The sequence below is a fragment of the Montipora capricornis genome, chromosome 13 (assembly GCF_036669925.1).
Source record: "Montipora capricornis isolate CH-2021 chromosome 13, ASM3666992v2, whole genome shotgun sequence".
NCBI classification, from domain to species: domain Eukaryota; kingdom Metazoa; phylum Cnidaria; class Anthozoa; order Scleractinia; family Acroporidae; genus Montipora; species Montipora capricornis.
The window spans coordinates 29297411-29319910 of NC_090895.1; the positions used below are offsets into that span (position 1 = coordinate 29297411).

Below are 22500 nucleotides of genomic sequence, written 5' to 3' on the forward strand. Positions count from 1 at the left end.
TTAAGTGCCCAGCCCTTCCCACCCCTCAAAGGAGTCAGGCAGAGGTAAGACTTAATAGGCTTAAGGTACTGTAAGTATTTCCACTGAAGTTCCTTCAGTGTGACAGTGCTGGTTGGTGCCCGCTTGCAGAGATGGCTCCCACTCATAGGGTTGCCATGGAAACAGTCCTGCTGTGTTTTGTATTCACTGGGAACCCACCTTTCTTGTTCATAAACTCTTCTACTGGCGATGAGTTAAACATTAATATAATGAAACCTTTCCCTTTCCCTTTTTCCAGGGTAACAGAAGCACTTTTTTTACTTGTACAGAGAGGAACCAATACCGCTGTTGTGGCAATGTCGACCATTAATAACTTAGCACTGGAACAAGGGTACTTCATCTCATTTTTGCACAAATTATAATGTTGTTTTGGTTGAACTCAAAAAGATCTTTATAATTAAAGAGAGAAAACCCATTTTCTTGCTTGTTCTCTACAGTTATCGAGGAAGTACTGAAAGTAGAGAAATAAGCATGCAGCAGCCTGTCATTTGCCTTTGAGAACAATGCAAATTTCAGTCTCTTTTTATTGCTAAAGCTGTTAGCTGATTCTTTAATGCCTGCTCCTTTAGATTTTGTGAGAAAATCAGAGATCTGGTGGACAAAGATTTCTTAAGCATCTCTCAGAAATTTGTGGTAAGACCCACTAATTTTATTTGATGTGGAATGGGTTGGTATTGAGGGGAATGATGTTCAAAGAAGCTTTTGCACATTTTTCTGATTCAAGCAGAATCTTCAGAATTTTTAAGATTGTTAGGAAAAATTTTTTTCGCGCATTGTTTCTACCCATGTTTAGAATTCCCACAGTACATTCATTGTCACCCTCTCTGCATTTTTAATTATTTTATAATGTAACACCAGGGACTCCACTGCAACTTGCATTTTGCTGAAGAAGGTTACAGGAGTCACCGAAGTGTCCAAGTTATTCCTCTTTTTTAGCCAGAGTCAACATTTACGATATTTTCTCTCACATTTTTATGTTGTAGCCAAGGGTAGTACTGAAATTAATGTTGCACACATCCACGTTGAGTTTTTTTTTTTTTCCTTAGTTGAAGCTTTGTGATGAAGACTCCAAAGCTACTCAGGAGCCTACAGACAACTGGTCTCTTGTTTCATCTGGTTTATCAGCCTTAGCAAACATGACGAGAGATGCTTACATTAGAAACAGGATTGCCGAGGATCAGCAGTGGTGGCAAACAAGCATTAAATTCTTGGTTTGTATCTGTTAATGTGTGAAAAGTTAAAGGTTTTTTCAGCTAATGAGGCTAAAGATTGCAAGAACCTGACATCATAATGTATGGATGCCTTGAGTATTGAGTTGAGTGTTCCCTTTTGAATTTTTGTAAAAGCTGTTGAAGTTTCCCCTTTTTTCTCCTGCCTTGGTTATCATTTATGCTACAAGTGGTGGAAAGGCTGCAAGCATACTTTGTTGTACATGCAAATTAAATCTTAAAGTTCTGCCACGATAGTTCATTGTGTGTTTGTTATCAATCAAGTGGTTTTTGATGTTGCTTTTTGATGTGTGTCCAGAATGTCCATAAGAAATTTCTGCTTCTAAAAAACTGGTTTACTAAGGAACAAATTGACACCTCAAATGCCCTAGGGTGCCCCCAGTTGACTAGTAAAAATTGTCTGGTGTTAGAGTAAAATCTATTAAGTCTCTGACACTCTTAGGGTTCTGACACTCTTGGGTTAATGTTGAGTTATGACCAAGCTTCAAGGTAACTCTATTGAGACCTTCACAACCTGCAATTTATGTCTTAATTTTTATTACCGGTAATTTTTGTTTCTTTCATGCTGTCTTTGTAGGATTGTCATGTTAGTGGGTTAAATACTGATCAAAAACTCAGATGCTCACTCTTCTCACTTTTGACACTGCTGGCCAATATATCAACGCAACCAAACCAACATCAGAAGGTATTAAGAAACATATCCATGGCTGAGAACTACAATGTTCCATTGGATCCTTTTTAGAATATAGTAAAGGATATAGGAAACCTGTTCCTTAAATGTCAATATGTCTGGCTTAGGGAGACTAATATTTTATTTTTGACAGTATCAAAATAACAGCCATCAGTTTACATATATGTACTACAGGAATTTATGAACTATTGGATATAAAGGTTGATCTGACATACAAGGTAAATTTGAAACAATAAGATGAATGCACAATTGTATTAGCTGCAAAGATTACAGCAGGATGTCAGCCAGGTATAACACATTGACTCCAGAACTGCCCCAGACTGCCCCCCATAGGCAAGTAAAATATTTTTGGCATTAGACAGAGTCTCAATAGGTGTCAATGTATTAAGATTTCTAATTTTGTGTACAAATTTTTCGACATGAATTTTGACTGTAAGAGTAGTTGGAGGCATACATACAATGTATGTGATAAAAGTGATTGCCATATCATGTATGATACTTCTTAAGCATGGTATTACACAATAAAGTAATGCCACATTTAAATTGGGAACCTTCTTATTTCAAATTTGGTTCCCCCCCACAGTAAATGTCCAGGTTCTTAGATTCAACAAGTGAAAGATAAAATGGAATATTTATGTAGGGCTGATGCATCCCAGAGTTAAGCCCTTAAAGTCTCTTTTTTTAATATTCTTAAGCCAAATCATGCCAAATTTCTCACTTAGCCGAATCATGAATTTCCAGCAAGCTAGATTCATAATTAGTTCTTTTATTACAGGATGCAGCTCCAAAGCTGGTGACATCACTCCTTGGGATGCTGAATACAGGATATGATGAAATTTGTGAAGTAGGTTCTTCTCCATTTCACTACAAAAACTTCAAAAGGAAGGACAGCCATATCCAGACCTGATAAGATATGATCAGTGACATGTTAAGAAAGGTCATATAACAGGAACAGAAAATAAAGCTATTTCTGGAACTAACTAGCAATTTTTCTTCTACTTTGCCATGAAAGTAGCCTCTAAACCATTTATAGTTTCTTGCCAGATATGCTGTTAAAGTTTCTTAAATAGCCTCAAGGTTATTTTTATTCTTTTAGCGTAGTCTTGCATCATTGCGACACCTGTTGGCACACTCAACTGAAGCTTTAAATCAAGCTTGTGATCAGAGAGTCTATATTCATCTTATGCAGATCCTGAAGGTAAACGTTCGAGTCAAGGGAAGCCTTTAACCTGTAGCAGGCATAAGCAAGTTAAGGATCAAACAGAATGCATATGAAACGTTACAGCTCATTGGATAATATAGTGAAGAATGAGTGAGAGCAAGTTATAAAATGGTAGCAAAGTGACAAACTGGGGTTTGCATTCAAAGAATTCCCTTTTTCCAATCCTCAATTCCATCCTATTTTTTCATTTCTTTTTCTAAAGGGTATCCTGTTTCTTGCCTTTAAAAGAAATGCCTAAGTTTTATTATTTTTGTCTTTGGTCCTGCCATAAGCTACATGTTATGTGCTCCACAGGAAGACATTGATTTTTTTTTTTCTTATAGCTGGTTATCCTTAGCAGTCACTTCCAGGTAGGATGGGGTTCTGGCACTCGAGAAACAGTTAAAAAGTATGCTATCAAGATTCTTGCATTGTGTACCATGGAGAGGAAGGATGCAAAAGAAGCAGTTGTCAAGGAGAAGGGTACATGTGAGTAGCTCTTTTTGCATTAAAGTTTTAGAAGAATGCAAGCCTTCTCTTGTTTCATAGCTTAACCCATTGACTCCTGAACCTCCCAGCAATTGTTAAGTAAAATCTATTGGCATTATATAGAGTAAAATCAATAAAGTCAAGAACAGTTCCCAAAAGATAGAGTCAGCCGTCTGTCGGCTGACAGTTGACTGACAGATAGCCAACTGTCGGTGTACAGTTTTTGTTATGTTTCAGACTGAAGTGTCGGCCATCTGTCAGAGACCTGTCAGCAATGTGTCGGTTGGCCGACAGGTTACCGACAGCTGAACTTGGGAGCTCTTGTTCACTTTTGCCACGTTTCCCTCCCAGGGTTCACAAGTTAATAATCCATTCAGTACTCAGGTGCCCCAAGACGACCCCACCCGACGACTAAATCATCAAGCATTAGACAGAGTAAACTCTGGGGCCAGTTGACCAACCAAGGGGCTTATTTCTCTACTTTCAAACACTGTTCAATGCTGATGTTCAGCAAAACTTTACATTAGAGGAGGCAGTGTGGCCAAGTGGTTAGGGCGCTTGCCTTGAGATCTGGGGATCCCGGGTTCAAGACACCTTCTGACCACTTGTTGAATTTGTTCCTGGTAGTCCCTGGTTCAAGTTCTCAGCTGCACTTGTAAATCTAACCTGAAGGTCGTGGGTTCAATTCCCACCCTGGTCAGAGTTTTTCTCTGTCCTTGTAAATAGGCTACTGGTTTGCCTCCGGCTAGTCGGGATTCTTAACAGTTGCTGTTGAATGTTCTGTTCTGTCGTGATTGTTTCATTGGCCCTGAAAAAACCCTATGGGGAGTGGTCAATTAAGTAAGTATGTAGTACATATGTATTATTAGAAGAAGCCAATCTTGAAAAACAAAAATTCACAAAAGAAGTTGAAAACATGAAACAAAAGTTTACGCTAATCCTGGATTAAGTCAATTGGCTTTTAAACAACTGGGCCCAGGAGTCATTGGGTTAAAGCTAGTTTAAATAGGTAACCTTCATCAGTGGTAGACCATCCAAGCTAGCAATGGGAAGATTCAGGTTCAACTCCTATTAGGAGTGCTACTTTTTTCTGAGTTTCACAGAGTTTTCATTTTAAAAAAATTATCTCTCAAACATTTTTCAACTTTTTTTAAAAATCTAGTTTTGGATTTCTTGGTCCAACTGCTTCACTCAGAGGATGAAGTCATTATTGGCAATACCGCCTTGTGTATTGGTCACTGCGCTGATATAAGTAAGTTGCAATATTCATCATCATTTTTAGGACAGGCGTAGCTAAGTTGGTTAGTGTAAAACAGACTATTGACAGAGGAAGGGGGGTAAAAGGTGCACACCGAGGGCCACCAATTTATCAGTAACTCTAGTTCACTGTCATGTGTTACCTTCGTGAAAAGAAAAAATAATAATCGCAAGCTTTCTTAATAATTATTGACTAATAGGTGTAGTAATTAAAACCCCCAAGTTAAAATCATTAACTACAGAGAGAAGCCTTCTAAGAGAACAAGCATTACTTTGCACACCATGGCAGAGTACTAAGACATTTTCTTACAAACTTGCTTCAATACCCGTATGGCTTGTAAAAATGCAAGTCTGATTACCCTGATGTCAAAATTATGGTGCTCATCCTAATTATCACATAATTTGAAAGCCTCAGGGAGTAAAAACTACTACTGACAAATCTTTGATTTGAGTCTCAGTTTTTTAACCCATTGACTCCCAGGGGTTCCCCATTGACAAGTAAAATACTAAGTCTGGCCAGTTTGGACGTAAAAGGGTTAACCTCACAAATCTAATAAAGTGTTGGTGTTATACTAGTATTTACTTTTCCTGTGTTTTTTTTCCTTAACAGAGGAGGCAACAAAGCATCTTGCTGGAATCAACGGTGTGGTTGAAATTCTGCTAAAACATGCAACCAATGACCAGTTGAGTAACGATGTAAAACAGAATGCTGCTATTTGTCTTGCTAAGTTGGCTACATCAGACAAAAGGTACTAACATAAGTTGTTTATGAAAATGCTATTGGTTCAGCAAGTTTCAGAATGATAAGTTATTATGCAGATCATATCTGTGGAGTGCTAAAGTAATGCTGAAGTGAGGTTCATATTTTCCGAGTGGACCTAGAAATTAACCGTTTCCCTCCTAAGAGTGTTATATGTACTGTAATTTATAGATTTTACTCTGACTAATGCCAGAGGATTTTACTCGTCAATGTGGCCGCTTCAGGGGTCATGGGTTAACGTATAAGTTACTGATTTTGGTAGAATGACCAAGAAAAAACAGAAAGAGAGATGAATGAGGGTAGGTTACTTCAAATAATTATGTTCACAGTGAGGGAAGTAAGTGTGGTATAATCACATTTTGTCTCCTTTTTTCAGACATCTTGAAAAACTGAGGGAAATGCATGGAATTGAAATTTTACACTCAGTCATAAAGGACACAAGTTTAAGATGACAGCCTAGCCTAAATTTCTGAAGCCAGTCTCTGATGATTGTTTTTATACTTAATGTCAAAAGAAATTAATATGGTGAACTTTGCTCCTTAACTACAAGTCATGTAAGTTAATACACCACTGTAAATGCAAACAGTACCACTTGGAAGCACTGGAATGTAAGCTCAATGCATAGTGGTATGTGCAACTAAGAAAGCTACTGTAGAGTAGTTTAACTTTTATGTAGTTTTGCCTTCCCTGCTTGGGAGAAGAAAAGGAAACCTCTTCATGGATATCCTTGATGGCATCCAGAACTTTGGATGAATAATTAAACTATTAACCAGTTTAGAGGGGCACTGTCATGCTTAATTTGCTGTTTTTACGTCAAAAATAGGTAGAAATCTAAATTAGTACTTTAGCTCACACATACAACATCCCAAACAACCCACTGACAAGTTATGCAATATATTTTTGGCACAAGACACTGTTGTCAAACTTGTTTCAATCCATTTCCACCCTCTCCATCCTTGGCATCCCAGTGCACTTCAATGGTCATTGGCAAAAAAAATACAGCATTATTTTTTGGTTTTAATTTATGCAAGGACGTCTTTTAGACTAAAGTGTTTTGAAGTTTGACTAAAATAGCATGACACTGCCCCTGAAGCAGAAGAGTGGAAGCCACGTTGCATTGATGTCACATCATACAGATCCCTGCAGAAGTTTCCTTTCCTTTGCTTTAGATAGGGAAATCAAGGAAACCTAAGTTTTGCTATAATGATGTACATGTACATATTTGTGGAAGTCCATGCTTTCATTAGGGACCTTCAGATCTACGACGGTGATGTCAATGAAAATGTCACCTCAAAATATCACTTTGCTCCAGTAGAAGTCTTTCACGATTATTCCATCTCGTTCAGGTCATACAATATGGGTGAAGTATCCTAAACAGAAATCAGTACGAGCAGTTTTAGACTGAAAATAGAGAATTAAAGATTCTTTGTTGCATGCTCATGTTGTAATCAAAACCTAACATTTGGTGATTTCATGTCGTCATTATGCAGATTAATGCAAAAATATGAGCTAAAATCAGTGACGCGTGATTTAATTTACACTCTTTTAGCCAATGATATCATTGTTTTGTGGCGTTGTTGTCGTCATAGATCTTAAGGTCCCTATTGGCTTTAAACAGGCTTCTTTTATCTTGAATCTATGTAAATAGCATTTTAGGAATTGTCCCATTTTCTGACCACCGGAGGAAATTTCAAATGCCAGTATCTTTAAGGGAAGAGAGAAAGGTCTCTCTTAAACATTACAGTATTCTGATAAAGGGACAGTGACGATATTTATGGATGCTCTTGCATTGCTGGAAAAATAACATTGTGCTGTTTGAAGCAAATATTGCAGAAATAACACAATTCGTAAATAACTGACCAACCAAGACATTACCTTCTGTAAAGATTTCAGTAATTTGTTTCTCTTTGGCTACTCTGAGGTGAACAGTTCTTACTGAAGACCTTCAAGTTAACAAATCAAATTTAAAAGGCAAAGACCATTCATTTTTGCATTGTACACTAATGGGATCTGCTCTTGAAGTAAACGTAATAATTTAATATTTTAAATGGATTATGAAGGTTGAGACACAAAGTTTCCTTTCTTTTTGAGGTAGATGCTCCCTTGCATCATTTAGAAGTGTTATATGTAGACTTTTATTAAGCAAAAAATTCTTATAATTCTTCCAAGCTACCTGTAGAAAAGAAATAGCTGAAAATTTAATCCCCTGATATCTTAACTGGACTCTGTTTTAACAAAATTTAGAATTTTAGACAAGATGTTGTAAATAACATCAGTATTAAATCCTATACAATACAGTTTGTTCTGTAATTACTGCTAGATCAATGATGTGTTGCAGACCTCCAGCAGTGTTGATCTAACAGTTTACTTCTAACTTTATTCAAGTGTACGGCATGGGATACATGTTTTTGCTTTAAGCTTATTTCTTCTGTGTGGTCATAAGTGTTTTTGTAACATGATAATCAGACAAAAATAAACTATGAACAACTGTGTGAAATGATTTTGAGAGTTTTATTGCATTCAGTTTGATCGCATTGCATTTCAAAATAGTTCAACACATGACTATGTACATGTACAAATGCCTTGTGCCAAGAAGATAAAACTTCTAGAGGAACAAGTACAATCACTCCAAGTAATAATAATTTCTGTAGATCTTGCACGCTTTTATGTCGCAATATCCTAACTTCCTCTTTCTCATTTCACTGGAACAATGTGGCAGCTGAAGAAAATCCAAAAATCAAACAATTTTGTGAGTATTTTCCCATCAGAATCCATTATCATAGGATGCTTAAAATATTAACTTTCAGTAAACTGTACGAAAGCAACACCACAAGGTGAGTCAAAAAGAGTATAGCCGTAGAAATTTTAGCTAAAACTTTTAGAGAATATTTTTGAAATAAAAATTGTGAATATGTTCCCTTTAATTAAGGAAAAGATTATTTTGACACTGAAGAATATTTAATGGCAAGTACAATCAAAAATACAGTCTAGTCAGTATCTGAGTGCAAGATATAATATTACAATATACATGTAATAACCTATGTGTGCTGCAGCCACTCTTACCCAAGAAGCCCTCTCCCACTCCATATATTTGGAGTAAGTGATAACGTCTGTGTTCTTTCATCTCTTTTTACTGTGACACTTAGTGGAGTCTGCAGTGAGAAGAACAAAATGCAATGTCATTAGGTACCGGTACATGTTTAACATTGAGATTGGAGTAAACCTTTCCAACTACAACTGGTACAGGTTGGGATGGTTTAACTATCCCAATAGAACACTTCCTTAAACCATTAAGGTTGGAAAAAAACAAAGCCTTAAATCTGCTTTGGTTACAAAACCATAATCTTCAGCAGTAATATTTTGGAAATATGCTCAACCAGTTGGGAAAGCTATTCCAAAAATGTCAGTAGGTGCTAACCATGGTTTGACCAATGAAACAAACAGAAAAGTGTTTTTTGACTATTGGTCTTAAAGTAGGGAAAAAATTAACTAAGCCAACCGAGCGAAAAATGCCTGATGCCGATGATCTAAGTGAAGGATTCTATCAATACTTACCCCTTTACTGTGCTGCACTACAGAAGCTATGTCTTGAAGGTCATGGAAGTTATCACCAGTAATAGAACCAAATTTTAATATGTGATCACCAACCTTTAAACCCTGCTCAAGAGAGAAATAACAGTGAAATGATTATCTGCTAATTTCTTTGCTGAGGATGGAAAAAGGGCCATTGGTGGGTACCAGTTATGCTTACTGCAGACCCTTGTGGCCCAATTGGAAGATTAATTTTTGACTTTTGATAAATGCCTTTCCTCCACTGGGTTTTCTTGTAATGTGAAATATTACATTCTGAGATCATGCTTACTGCTTGTGATGATGGTGATCCTTCAACCACTGAATCCACTTGGAGAAAGGCACTTAGTTGAGATTCCATACCTGAAACCCAACCGTTTATGTTAATTATAAAGCCCGTCAGCAGGTTCATTCAGGGCCAGAAAATGGAAAATTGACCAGTGCCCAGTTATTAAAATGACTTTGTCTTGATATCCCCACCCTCAGCTCTAATGAAAGCAAACTCCTTCTATAGAAGATCCACTATATAGCTAGCCTGTAAGAGTGGGTTTTATTTTCCACACTGATGAGATACACAAGGGAAACCAAAAGTGGAAACCTATAAATGTGCACTGTTTAAAGGGGAAATAATCTTTTCACTTCTACAGCAGAGCTGAGCTTTAAAAGGGCCAGTCTATCAATGACCAGGAAATTGCATTGTCGCTTTTTCTTAAACAACTGAAGATACAAACCATCCTTTGTTTTGACCTCTTGCTGCTCTTTTTCATTCTCTTTCTCTTCCCTAGCTTGAGCATGAATTTCATGGATTCCACTTTCGATTTCTTTCATTAGGGCTTTGTGGTCATTTTGCAAACCTGTGATAAGAAAGGTGAGTCAGCAGAATTGGTAAGTCTAAGAAAAAATCAGATAAAATCTAGCAGACTTAAAGAGGTATCATCTCTTACAAATTATCCGATTTCGTGCCACTCGCACAGCGTAAACATCAACATCTGAGCGTGGGTAGTTATCATCATCGATCAACTTCTCATGCATCCCTACGCCTTTTTGCTACAAAATTAGAAAGAAAAGTTGAATCGAGATTTCCACTTAAAACCAATATTGCGCCATGCAATTCCTGCGGTATTATTTTAGAATGACTTACAGACTCTAAGACGTCTTGAAACTCCTTTATTTCCTTTTCAATTACGTCTTTCTTTGCCATTAATTCCTTAACTTTTTTCATAGAAACTTCCGCCATTTTGTAAATATGCAGTCAGCTGTTTTCTCGCGCGGGCTCAAACTAACCCCAGTTTCCTCTCTTTTTAATAGGCTGCGTTAGAAAAACACCAACCTCGTTCCCAAGGTCTACTCCGAACCGCCACCTTGAAAGCGGAGTAGACCCTGGGAATGAGGTTGGAAAAACACCTCGTATCACGTGGGAATGTGCCCGCTAATTGACTGCCATATCCCACGTGGTTTTGACGGATGACAGGTGTCATTCATTCAACTAATGAGATTCGTCATTCTCTTTTTCAACCAATGAAATAATAGGACTTGGCACCGGGTGCAAAATTCGCGCCTTTTTCATCGTGTTCAAGTGAACAAAAATTTCACTTTTGCATACTAAGCAGGCGAAGGAGTCATGTTTTTTATTCTCCGAACTTTAAAAAAAAATGCTTTTTTGGCCTGAAGAAATTTCAAACAGAACTAAAAGGCAAATTGCAAGTAACAGTAGAAGAAGAGTTTCATTGAAGCTAATTATATTGTTTCAAGGTGAGAAATTCTTCAAGAAATGTTTCACTGCGTGAACGCTCGCCAAGTGCGTTGTGGTTGTTACTTGAAAGTTGATTTATTTGTTTCAAACGAGTCTCATTCGTATCTTTTTTATACATTTTTCAAAACAGGGGAAATCCATTCAACCACTGACAAGAACCAGAGCTACAATTTGGTGATGAAAGTTGAAAAACAGGGCTATTTTTTGAGGAAAGAAGTGAAACAACAGCAACTTTTCGCGTGCACACTCGCGTCATTGAAACTCGAATTTGGAGTTTACTGAATTACACTTGGAGTTACAAAGCTAAGGTGAGTGTTCTTTTAATTTAATTTAATTTGCTTTAATTCATCCCCTAACATGTTTCCTTTCACTAATGTTTTAAACTCGACTGATAGCAACAGCTTTTCCTCTGCCTAAAAGCGATCCTTCAACGTTACTTGGAGGTTCTGCATTCAAAAGGCACAATATATTTTCAACTTCAAATGAGGTTCATTGTTAATTTTCAAATACTTTCGGAAGAATTTTCGAAGCGTTTTTCTATCGAGGAATATTTTTGGTGTGAAGTGTCTTTTAAGTCGACTAACTCGTTTGTTCAAGCTTTCCCGCTTTTTTGCACTGAACCGTCGAGACTTTTTTGAACCAAAACTTTACCTCCTGAGAAATTAAAGGTTAAACTTTTAAATTTTTAAATCCTGAAACAAAATTACCCATGTGTTCTCTCCATCTCTTGTCTCAACCCTGCTGGAAAATTTCTTCGCTGATCGGGTCTTTAGGTAAAGAAACATTTTCTCGGTGCAAGATATAAGAAAGGACAAATAGGATGCTCATTTTTAATTGCCTGAAACAAAGTAAAGTTGCTATTAGTTTTTCATTCTTAGAATGATTACTACAGGTTCAATAACACTCGGAAATTCTTAAGGGCTTGTCTTTGACCATATTCCGGAATGAGAATACGTGGAGTGATGATTAAAATGGTTAATTTGTTTGGCGCGTTTCGAAGCAGCAAGGATAATAAAAATATGTTTAAAATAGCATTTTAGCAGATGTTTGACAATTTCAATGTGAATCTCCGAAAAAACGAAGGATTTCTAACTTGCTTCCATGTATTCCTATTCCGGAATACGGTCAATCGAACCCACCCTAGGACTCCGTATGAATAGCAAATATAGGTCGGTGCACGGGTTCCTAGCCTGCGAACGCAGACGTATTTACGACAAAGCTCATGAGTATTTATTAAAGTACAGTATTGAATATTGACTAGCACAAGTTAAATTACGTCAAAGGTAGTGAAATTCTCCTTTTTTTTTGTTTTTACCCACTTTTTGTGATGATCGACTTAAGTACCTGTACGCACGTATGCATGACGTGTTTGAGTATCGCCTTTTTTTGCAAAAGTGATTGATAATCTACTGGCGATTCGACGGATTAGTTATTATTGCTTATTTTCCTAAGTTAACAGCGACCTCAAACAATCTCTTGATCACTCTGGTTGCTCACTAATGTTTAAATATGGTAGCCTGGGTAGCTAGCAGTACTGTTGTCGCGAGAGGCAAATACCACGCGGAGACTGGGGAGGAGTGCGGAGCACCATGGGTCAGAAAATATGGTGGCCTATCTGTGTGTGAAAATTTGGGTTTGGTCACCGTAGGACTGTTCATACGTCCACCCCTTCATGTATGCCAATGTGACCAATACACATAACCACATTGTGGGCTCAAGTTTAGAGAATCAATACTTGTACACTTGTCTCCAGTGACTCCAGCTAGTTTACAGCATACACCTATTATGGTCAATTGACACCTGTCAAAACAAGGTATCTGCTGACCAGTATCATGTGACCATATTGTGGGCTCAATTTTAGAGCTTATTGAGGTCAGCTGTTTTTTTGACTGTTGACTGCTGACCAGGTACTGGGTTTCGACTGGATTGGAGGCTCAAGCCAGGTTAACTTATTGTAAGAATAAACAAGATGGTCCAGTGAAGCATACACTGGGTTGCCTGTGGTACGTGTTACAGAAAATCAGAAGGCATTGAATTGTGTGATATTGAACTACAGCATTCCAGTCTCTGAAGAATATCAAATAAAAGAGAAGCGAGAAACATTGGCTTCTGGGCTGACATGTTGACAATTTTCAAGTTCCCTCACAACTTCTTTTCACCACAAGTTTAAGCGTGCCCTCTGAGCATCTGACAGCTTTGTAATCACTGAAGTTAATCACTGAAGTTAATCACTGAAATTCCCCTGTTCGGCGGGGTTAGTGTCTGGATGGGAGACCAAAACAATATACCCCTCCATAAAACAGAAGCATTGGACCGAAAATACTATTAACGCTAACAAATGCAAACTCAGCAAGGTACAGATTTTGTTAGGTTGCTTTATGCAAAACAAGAACATCATTCTAAAAGCTTATTCTACGCAACAAGTAGGTTTTGGAGGTAATTTTGAGTGGAAATCAAGGTTACGCGGCAGACGGCAAATACAAACTCACGATTTAATTCAGTTAACACACAAGAAAGACGCTAACCTCATTTTGATAAGAAAATGCTTTACTATTGCCATAAAAACTATCCAGTTAAGCTCGCATATCATAAAACATGATGAATTCATGAAGGCCACCTTTTCCAGCGAACAATTTTTTGAAACGAACAACATATTTGCTGTTAGAGGCAAAAACCCCTTGTATTTCATGACGTGAAGAGAAGAAACTCAATCGTGTCAAATGTGCACAATATTGCAACAAACTAAATTTCAGGATCAAACCGTTTACAAGAAGAACCTTTTCCTTGAATAATGAAGCACAAAATACACGACAAGCTTTCTTTCAAATAATTCTTGGCTGTCACATTTCCAATTATTTTTTTTTACCTGAAGACTGTGCAGAGTTGATCACAGATCCACGTAAGGTGTCGATTCGTTCTCTGTCTTTGTTGAACTCATAAGTTACCAGAGAATTTTCCATTTGGTTTCGGGGTTCTACATAACAGCACACTTGGTAAAATATTATTTTAGAAATGCAGCTCACTTTGATTTCGGCTTGACGGGCGATAGATTGTTGTCAAAGTCCATTACTCGTCGCTTTTGAGATTCCAGGTGTTGGTTTTTCACCGCCTGCCTAGTTTATCCAACTGACTTTCCATTATTGAGCTCCATAAGGGTATATTTTGTTTAAGGATCCACTAAAATGCCATTCGCGTTACATGACTTTCAATGCCATTGCAGGCTAAGTTAATGATTTTCCTGTGTCTACCAGATAAATCTACGCATTTCCACTACCATCTCGATCCTAAAAAAATATGTGCAGAAGGCTCTATCCACAAAGACACCACTAACCAGGGAAGTGACAGGCAAGACTTTCACCGACACGGAAAAAAAAAAAAACTGACAAAAATAAAAATAATAAAACAAACAAATCCCACCCACTTTCTGACTGGGATTGCCATACTGGTAACCCAGTAATAATCCAGTTGCTCTGCTTTTGGGCGCGTTTCATTGTGCTGAATTCGTAAGGTACTGAGGAATGTTCACAAAGACACTCAAATATTACAGAACGATTTGAATACACTCGAGCAATGAAGCACTGAATGACTGCTAAGTTTTAATACAACCAAGTGAGAAGCTATGAGAATTTCAAAAAAGAACGACACATCATGTCCCAAATATTATTTATGTGGCTATAAATTGAACACAGTATCAGAAACAAATGACAGTGCTTGAAATTAAAAAAAAAATACTAGATTGTCCCTGTTTCAAATGCCAGGCAACTAAACCAGTAAATTTGGTTGTCCTGATAACAGCTTGGTTGGCCATTAGGAAACCCCCTACAATTAAATGCATGCCGTGTTGAGATGCAATCACATGGCATTGAAGCTTGAGTATCCCATACTGTAGTTCTTAGTGTGCGCCTGTGGTTTTTGGAGCCATTCTAGAATACCTGGCCATTTATCATGGCATAAATCTGTTGGTCCCACACTCCCGCAGTCGTGAACTAAGTGGAATATAGCAAGTCATAACTATTGATCCTATAGTCCCGCACTCCGGTAGTCATAAGCTAAGTAGAATTCACGTAGTTTATAACTGTTACTCCCGCACTCCTGTAATGAACTAAGTGCAATTATTATTCAGTGATTGTATAACTATAGTGCTCCTGCACTCCCGCAGTCTTTTAGATGAGTAACCCTAACCCTAACGGCTAATTTCGAGCAATGCAAAAGAACTTGGTAGTTATGTCGAGACATGTCCAGGTTTGACCCTACTTAGATGCACACGGATTTCAATAAGCGTCACGAAGTGTCCCCTTGCTCTTCTAGCCAACTTCAACATCGCTTGTGTCTCAGAATACAGACAATTTATGTCAGAAAGTGTCCCCCAAATGCTGCTCTTTAAGTGAAGATTAACTGCTGCATATACCCAAAGCTAAAAATAACGCTAACCTTTACCCTTACCTTATTGTTGAAAATAGGTAGCAAATGCTTAGACTTAAAGGGACACTTTGTGTTGGATGTCAAAATTGGGCGTGCATCTAATTAGGGTCAAACCTGGACATAAGTGGTTATGTCACGCCAAATCTGTCATGGAGCCTACAGGTCACTAAATGTGCAAAAAAGGCAAAAACAGTGTTCTTGGCTTTGTTAATTAGACATACTGTTGGACCAAAAACTCCAGACTTGTTCTCTAAAATTGTATAAAAGTCTTTTTAGGCCAATCCTTAAATACTGTTTGCCAGTATGGTCACCTGACCTTAAGAAAGATATCGCTACTCTAGAAAAAGTCCAAAGACGAGCATCCAGGGCACAAATGCCAATGGTATGTCATACGAAGATCAATATTATTAAGACGACTTCAATGGCCAACATTGGAAAAAAGGAGAACTTTGTCATCACTCACTGAATGTTACAAAACAGTAAATGGGCTGAACGGCATAAACCCAAACGGTTTCTCTAAGTTTGCTGACAAATACAGACTGCTGCGGTTGTTTCAAGCTAAAGACAATACCTGCTCAATTAAATTGCTACAAACATTTTTATATGCATCATCAACTCACGGAATTTAAGGAAAGAAACTGCTGCAGCAAAAAACTATTCAGTGAATTTTCTTGAAATGGTTTTATAGTCATGATTATCATTTTGTTTTTGTATTGTTACAGTATTAATATTGTTCCGAAATTGTACGTACCTGTAGTTTTCAAAATTGTAGATAAATACTTTTAATGGATTTATGTATTTAGGATTGTAAATACATCTTATTCGATGGCTTAACATAGAATACGCACGGATATTTTGCGAGTTGCCCGCAGGGGCGAGGAAAAATACCAGCAATGAGCAAAATGTCTGCGAGTATTATATATTAAACCATTGAATAAGAGATTTATTATTCCACTGTACAAAAAGGTGTTATTTTGCTTCAATTTTATTTGGTAAGAGTGTTTTTAAAAAATGCATCATCTGTCCTTCAGGGCACTTGCAAATGATGTAAACAGCACAGAATGCCTGCCAAATGTCCTTTATTTGATTGTATAAACAAAATGACCAGAGACAAGCGATGACAAGCTAAATTCTCAGGCTTTGTTTTTGGGACAAGTTTCTATGGGATTACTGCAGTTGCTGTTTTTGCCTGACTCAGGAAACAAGAGCCATTTCATTCTTCTTATTGTGGACATTAAACTCTGTGACTTGTTTGATCTGGTAAAACTTCTCTTCGAGCTTCAACGAACTATAACAGCAAATACCAGGAGCCAACTTCCGTCGAAGACCAAATGGTCTGGGTATCGTACTCTTTTCACATTTGTTTAATCTTTGGGGGTGGGATAGTTAAGGGCGGTAATTAATTTGACACTGAATGGACCTGGGCCTCATTTCTCAAAACTTTTTTGGGCTTGTGTTTTCGTCAGATTTTGTGACAATTGTTGTTGTTTTTTATTCGGATTTTGAGCTTCTCTTATTTAGTTATCCGTTGATTTTTGTCCGCTTTTTACTATCTTCTTCTTGTACTTGTGATCACTCCTCGTGTTCTGATGTTTTTCATCTACTGATTGCTCAGCCTAGTAGCAGAATCGTCTAGTATGCAACTGGGGCGAGCCAGCATGGGTCCATTCAAATACTACATGCTTAAGCGCTGAAACACACGGTTCTTCAAGCCAATTGGTACAACTCAACAATTGTCCCAACTGGTTTGAGTTCTAAGTGTTGGGACTGAAATGGGTATATAATATATTTATTTATTGATTGTTTGCTTTACACCTAAATTTCAGGTCCAAGGTGAGTGCTTTATTCTTTTTACTTTTTTTCCCCAGCGTTTAAGCAGAAACACTCTTAATAGCTGGAACTCTTTTTCTAGCTATTCTGGGTAAACAAAAAACTCAAACCTAGGCTCTCTCTTGATTTAAGGAGAGACCCCAGGAATGAGGTTAAAATTCTTATTAAATGTAAACTCAGTCACTTCAGGACTAAGTTTACTCACTTATTCAGCAAGAGGCTGAATTTATGCACTTTCCCGAATGACTGAAACTTTTCTCGTGTTTCAACGAACTTTTTTCCGATTCGTCTTTTTCTTCATGGATGGATGGACTTTTTTTGCGAGGTGCACATCGAGGCAAGTTTTTCTTCATGGATCAACGGACCTTTTTTGCGAAATGCACGTCAAGTCATGGAGCAACGGACTTTTTGCGAGGCATATATTCTTCGTTTTCTTCATGGATCGGCGACTGACTTTTTTCATCCGGCACTGTTACTTTCTTTGTTGCCCTTTATAGCGTTACCTGCTTTCGTATTTTTGAGGTGCTTTTTTTCCGATAACGGATGACCTTTTCATTTCTGTTTTTTCTGCTTTTTATGCGATGACAAATTTAATACTGTTCGCTTGTTTTGTAGGCTGATAGATTGTTTTCATTTCCTACATTAAGCTGATAGATACGGTACAGTGTATTTAGTCATTGATCTTTTATAAGAGAAGTAGTTTAATATCGATAACATTTTTTTTTGTGTATTCTGGCTTTTCTTTTCCCCTGGGGTGGGTATATTGGGAGGGAGGGGTGGGTAAACTGTAATTTACATAATTATGCGGGAGCTCAATTGATGTTTGTCAGATGGGCTGGTCGCATGTAGTGTGTTTTAATCTTAAAGGTAGTTAAAAGCTAGCTAAATGAAGACATAGAAATGTTTCTGTCTAGCGGAGCGGGAGTTTTCGGGATGACTAGCATCCCGTGGGCTGGTCGCACGCATTTAGTAAAAACTAAAGAGAGATTAACGTTGACAGCTTAAAACAAAGAGATGAAGATATCAAAAGTCACTGCAAGGTGGAAACTGAAGAACAGAAACACAAGACAAGAGTTGAAGTTGTAGTAAAGGTCAAGTAAAATAAGAAAAGGCTGAAGAAAGTCTGAAGAAGAGACCCACCAAGTATGATCGAAGCACTAGCCCAAGTAAAGGGAAGAAAATACACAAGAAAACAGAGACAATTAGAAGAACAAAAGAAGAGAAAAAACTCATGAAGAACAAAAGCAATTAAGTCAACTGATCCACAAGGAAGAAGGACCATGCATGGTAGACTCGGAAGAATTGGAGAAGAATGAAGAATGAAGACGAACTAGAGAGGCCCTCCCAGGGGGGTCTCCTTTCCCTTTAAAAATTTCCCTTTAAAAAGTTCCCTTGTTCCTAAAATTACTTCTAAACCTGTTTATGCGACTTTTTGATCCCTAAAATAGTTAATGTTCCAGAAGATATTTATTTTGTTGTTGTTCTCCAGTTCAAATTAGCCATGTTCCTATGCTACCCAAAATCCCTGAAGAACGAAATACTATTGAGAGTGAACGAAAATGAAAGAAGAAGAACTAGAAGTCTGAGTTAAACAGATGAACAAAGAAGATCAAAGGAGAATGAAGAAAAGAGAAGCTTAAAGATTGAGCAAGGTTGTCAGGGTCCACTAAACTCTTTTGATTTGGAACTTCTTATTCATCTTTCAAAGGGGCTCTAGGAGTTTTTTCCTCTTATCTTTGCTTCAGCTGGGAGGTGCTCTCACACACCTAGACCCAAGATACTCTTTGCTTTCAGTCCTACTTTGCAAACCCAAAGATAATAGGAGCTCTAGACCAAGATAAAAGTGGTGCAGAATTTGCTGCCAAGATGACAGTGAACACCTGGGGAAAATGTCACCATGACAAAAATAAGGTAGCAGATGACTTGGTTTTTGACAAAGCATAGCAGAGACTAAAGAATTGATAGGCAAGCCCTACTATAAACTCCCTGGAATCTATACCTTTATACCTTGGCTCATTTTCATGCCGTACATTTCCATTTCATTCTTTGAACTAAGTTTATGTAATGTTTCTACCAAATGTAGTTGCGGTGGGTCCAATTTTGGTACTTGTGTTCTTGCCGGGATCTATGCGAACCTTCTTACTGTAAACTTTATCCTTGAAAACACAGTCACATGCTTTCTAGATTCCACTCATTACAAGGCCCCCTTGTGTTGTCTTTTTTTCTCTTTCACCTTGAGGACTTTAATTTTACTTCGGTTTCCTTGGGGCCAAGCCACAGAATAAAAGAATAAACAGGAAAAACAACAAGAATTAAAAAGTGAGAGAAAAGCACAAAAGAAGAAAACTGTAACTGGAAATTTCAGAAAAACAGTACGGAAATAAGTGAACATCATCAGAAGTAATGGAATGAAGACTGGAAACACAAAACTTAATCAAGATGAAGTGTAAAGTGAGGTGGAGAAGCAGAAGAACCAAAATGTGCCCAATGAGAACAAGATCCTCAGAATTTTATAAGCCATAAAACTACTCTTGGAAAACCTTAGGTTAAAATGTAAGATAATGAATAGAGCATGAAGTAGGCTTTAGGACATATGGTGCGGGGGCTCATGAAACACTACACGTTCCATGGGCTGGTCGCAGACTCTCAGTTAAACTGTTATTAATTTATTTTATTTAATGTAAGTAAAATCAAGAAAAGAGAAGAAAAGGAGCTAATACACATCAGCAAGAATGGAAATGAAAGTTTACGACATTGCACAACCTGCTTATCATTTCATCTTTAGACGATAACAAGGCTGGAGCAAAATGAGTTTCAGATATGACAAGTTTTATGAAAATAAAGGTGGGATTCAGAAGAAAGCTGTATTTAAAGCAAGCCAGGTTATTGGAAAACTGCATCGGATGCAATCATCAAAGATGATGTGAAACTACTGAACAATTTCTGCAATACTCCAAAGACTTCAATGACCTAAAATGCTTGAGAAGTGCAAAAAGTTGCAAGTTTCAAAGTTATCAAACTATTGATACCAGGAAGACCACAAGACCTGTGAACCAATTCAAACAAGTAATGTTGTTCCCTTCCATGAACAAATTTGTTTTCTCAAAGTTGGGTCAGATGATGCCTTTTCCCTTGACACTTTTCGGGGTGCTACGATTTGAGCCTTCTTAGTTCTCTTCTTGTCCTCAACGTGCAGTGCACCAATCAGTCAAAACCAGTCACGGTTTGCCTATCCTTTCTTCTTCTTTTCATACTCCTTGAGCCCTCCTTTATTGTCTTCTGCCAGATGTGGTGCTAGACTTGCAGTTTCATCTTATTTTATATCACCCATTTGCCAGTGTCCACTATTCAGTTGAAGGCAGCAAAAAAGATATCCTTGAATTTGCTCTTTTCCCTTTGTTTTTTACTTTTCCTTTTTCCATTCTGTTCTCCTGTTTCCTGAAGTACCTTTCATTCCTTGAAAATTTTCTCAGAATTTCCTCTGTAACCCCACTACCACGTCTTTCAATTAACAGTCAGTAAACTTTCAATAAGTGGTTCTCATTTCAATGCTGCCTTACAGCTAATATGTCTTTTCCTTGTTGTTCAATATCTGCTATTGTCATTTAATCCATTTCTTTCTTGTCCTTCTAAGCATCTTGTCCTTTATCTTCCCCTCTTTTCTTTTAGTTTGTGCCTTCACCCAGATGCATTGCCAGTATTGTTACTTTTTTTCATTTTTGTGTCTGTCTTCTATTGCAACTTATGTTTTGCCTTCCTGTTTTGATTCTACTCTTTCTCTTTATTTCAGCAAATTAAGTCTATACAGTAGCCCATCCCCTTACATCGATTTGGAGAAAGGGAAGTCTTTTACTGTGCTCATCTTTTGGGTGTTGTCACTAAAAGTTAACTCTTTCTTAATGATTCCTTATTCCATACTCACAAATCATTAACAATTACCACAACCCCTGCAACCTACACAAAACATCCCTAAAATTGTCATTGTCATCATCATCCTCTTTTTACTGAACACACTGGAAATCATCCTTATCAAACTGATCATGTCCATGATCACGATCAAGTATCATTGTCATCATAATCTTCATCATTGTTTTCGTTGTTGTCATCATTATCATCATTTTGTTTCAGGTGATTATTTCGGCTTGGCATAGACTGATGGTTGCAAACTACGTAAGAACTGCTGTCATATATGGACACTAAAGTGCAAACTGATCAATCCATGTTATCGTCTACTATTCAGAGACACCAATAACATGTTCGATCCTCATCTCAACCGCAATCTGTTTTGATTCGAAAATGTCAACCGGATACTGATCCAATAATCTAATGAAAGCACGGACAATGGTCATTCGTCACAATTATCTACATAGATTTCGTCCTCTCGTTGAGCATTATTTGATATCTTTGTTTTGTCCACTTCGATTTGTTATTTGATTGTGCACGATTCGACTGGATGTCCGCAAAGGTACATCTTCATTATTTCGCTATGCATTCATCATCTTGGAATCTGCATTATAACTTTGTTATATGGTAAGTGCACATAACTTGAAATGGATCATCTCATCATCGAACTTTGGGAGACACCAATAACACATTGGATCCTCATCTCGATCTGTTTTGATTTGAAAACGTCAACCAGCTTACTGATCCGTCTATCTTGAAACCATGAATCTGATGGCCTTTCGCAATTACCGGTATTCCACAGCTTTTATCGTTTACTTTCCAGTACAATTCGCTATTCGATTGCACATGACTCATCTGGATATTTCATTCATTTGTTTGCGCGAATTCCTCTTGATATCCACAAAGGCACAGGTTCATTATTACTTCACTATGCATTCGTTATCGTGGTACCTGCATTGCAACTTTGGTGGAGGTGCTTTATGGTAAGTACCATAACTTGAAACGAATCACCTTCTCATCTAATGCTGGAAAACACAAAGTAACACATTCGAAAACTACACAAGCAATCCTTGTCTTCATTTGTTTTGATTCAAAGAATATGTCAACCATCTTACTGATCCATCAATCATCTGACCCTATGCAATATCGTTATTACATGACTTTTGTCCTCACATTGAACCGTAGTCGACATCTCCGCTTACTTTCACTATGATTCGCTATAATCGATTTCGTGAGTATCTTGATATCCAAGACTTCAGGCACACGTTCCTTATTTCACTACGCATTCGTCATCGTGCATTACAATTTTGGTGGAGGTGCTTTATGGTAAACACCCATACCGGTAACTTGAAACAA

General features: G+C 37.6%; 2 protein-coding genes across 5 annotated transcripts in view; one reads left to right on the top strand and one right to left on the bottom strand.

The window, feature by feature from the left end:
* Positions 1–8163, top strand: part of LOC138028333 (tetratricopeptide repeat protein 12-like) — a 20872-nt gene extending 12709 nt beyond the window's left edge. For both annotated transcript variants that reach the window (XM_068875820.1, XM_068875821.1), the window contains exons 13-22: positions 278–370; positions 609–672; positions 1086–1250; positions 1846–1953; positions 2735–2803; positions 3056–3157; positions 3505–3649; positions 4812–4901; positions 5517–5655; positions 6043–8163. In XM_068875820.1, the coding sequence (XP_068731921.1) occupies positions 278–370; positions 609–672; positions 1086–1250; positions 1846–1953; positions 2735–2803; positions 3056–3157; positions 3505–3649; positions 4812–4901; positions 5517–5655; positions 6043–6118 (1051 nt within the window). In that variant the 3' untranslated portion in view covers positions 6119–8163. The remainder of the gene's footprint in view (positions 1–277; positions 371–608; positions 673–1085; positions 1251–1845; positions 1954–2734; positions 2804–3055; positions 3158–3504; positions 3650–4811; positions 4902–5516; positions 5656–6042) is intronic.
* The window catches only part of LOC138028336 (26S proteasome non-ATPase regulatory subunit 9-like), a 34177-nt gene continuing 19831 nt past the window's right edge, over positions 8155–22500 (bottom strand). Inside the window, exons 1-8 of one of the 3 annotated variants that reach the window (XM_068875824.1) lie at positions 10378–10607; positions 10181–10283; positions 9968–10090; positions 9529–9599; positions 9222–9323; positions 8730–8818; positions 8314–8385; positions 8155–8283 (exon numbers count right to left, since the gene is read on the bottom strand). In XM_068875824.1, the coding sequence (XP_068731925.1) occupies positions 8361–8385; positions 8730–8818; positions 9222–9323; positions 9529–9599; positions 9968–10090; positions 10181–10283; positions 10378–10473 (609 nt within the window). In that variant the 5' untranslated portion in view covers positions 10474–10607 and the 3' untranslated portion in view covers positions 8155–8283; positions 8314–8360. Of the gene's footprint in view, positions 8386–8729; positions 8819–9221; positions 9324–9528; positions 9600–9967; positions 10091–10180; positions 10284–10377; positions 10608–11696; positions 11828–22500 lie in introns of those variants that run through there. The other 2 variants (XM_068875825.1, XM_068875823.1) reach the window with 2 other exon arrangements.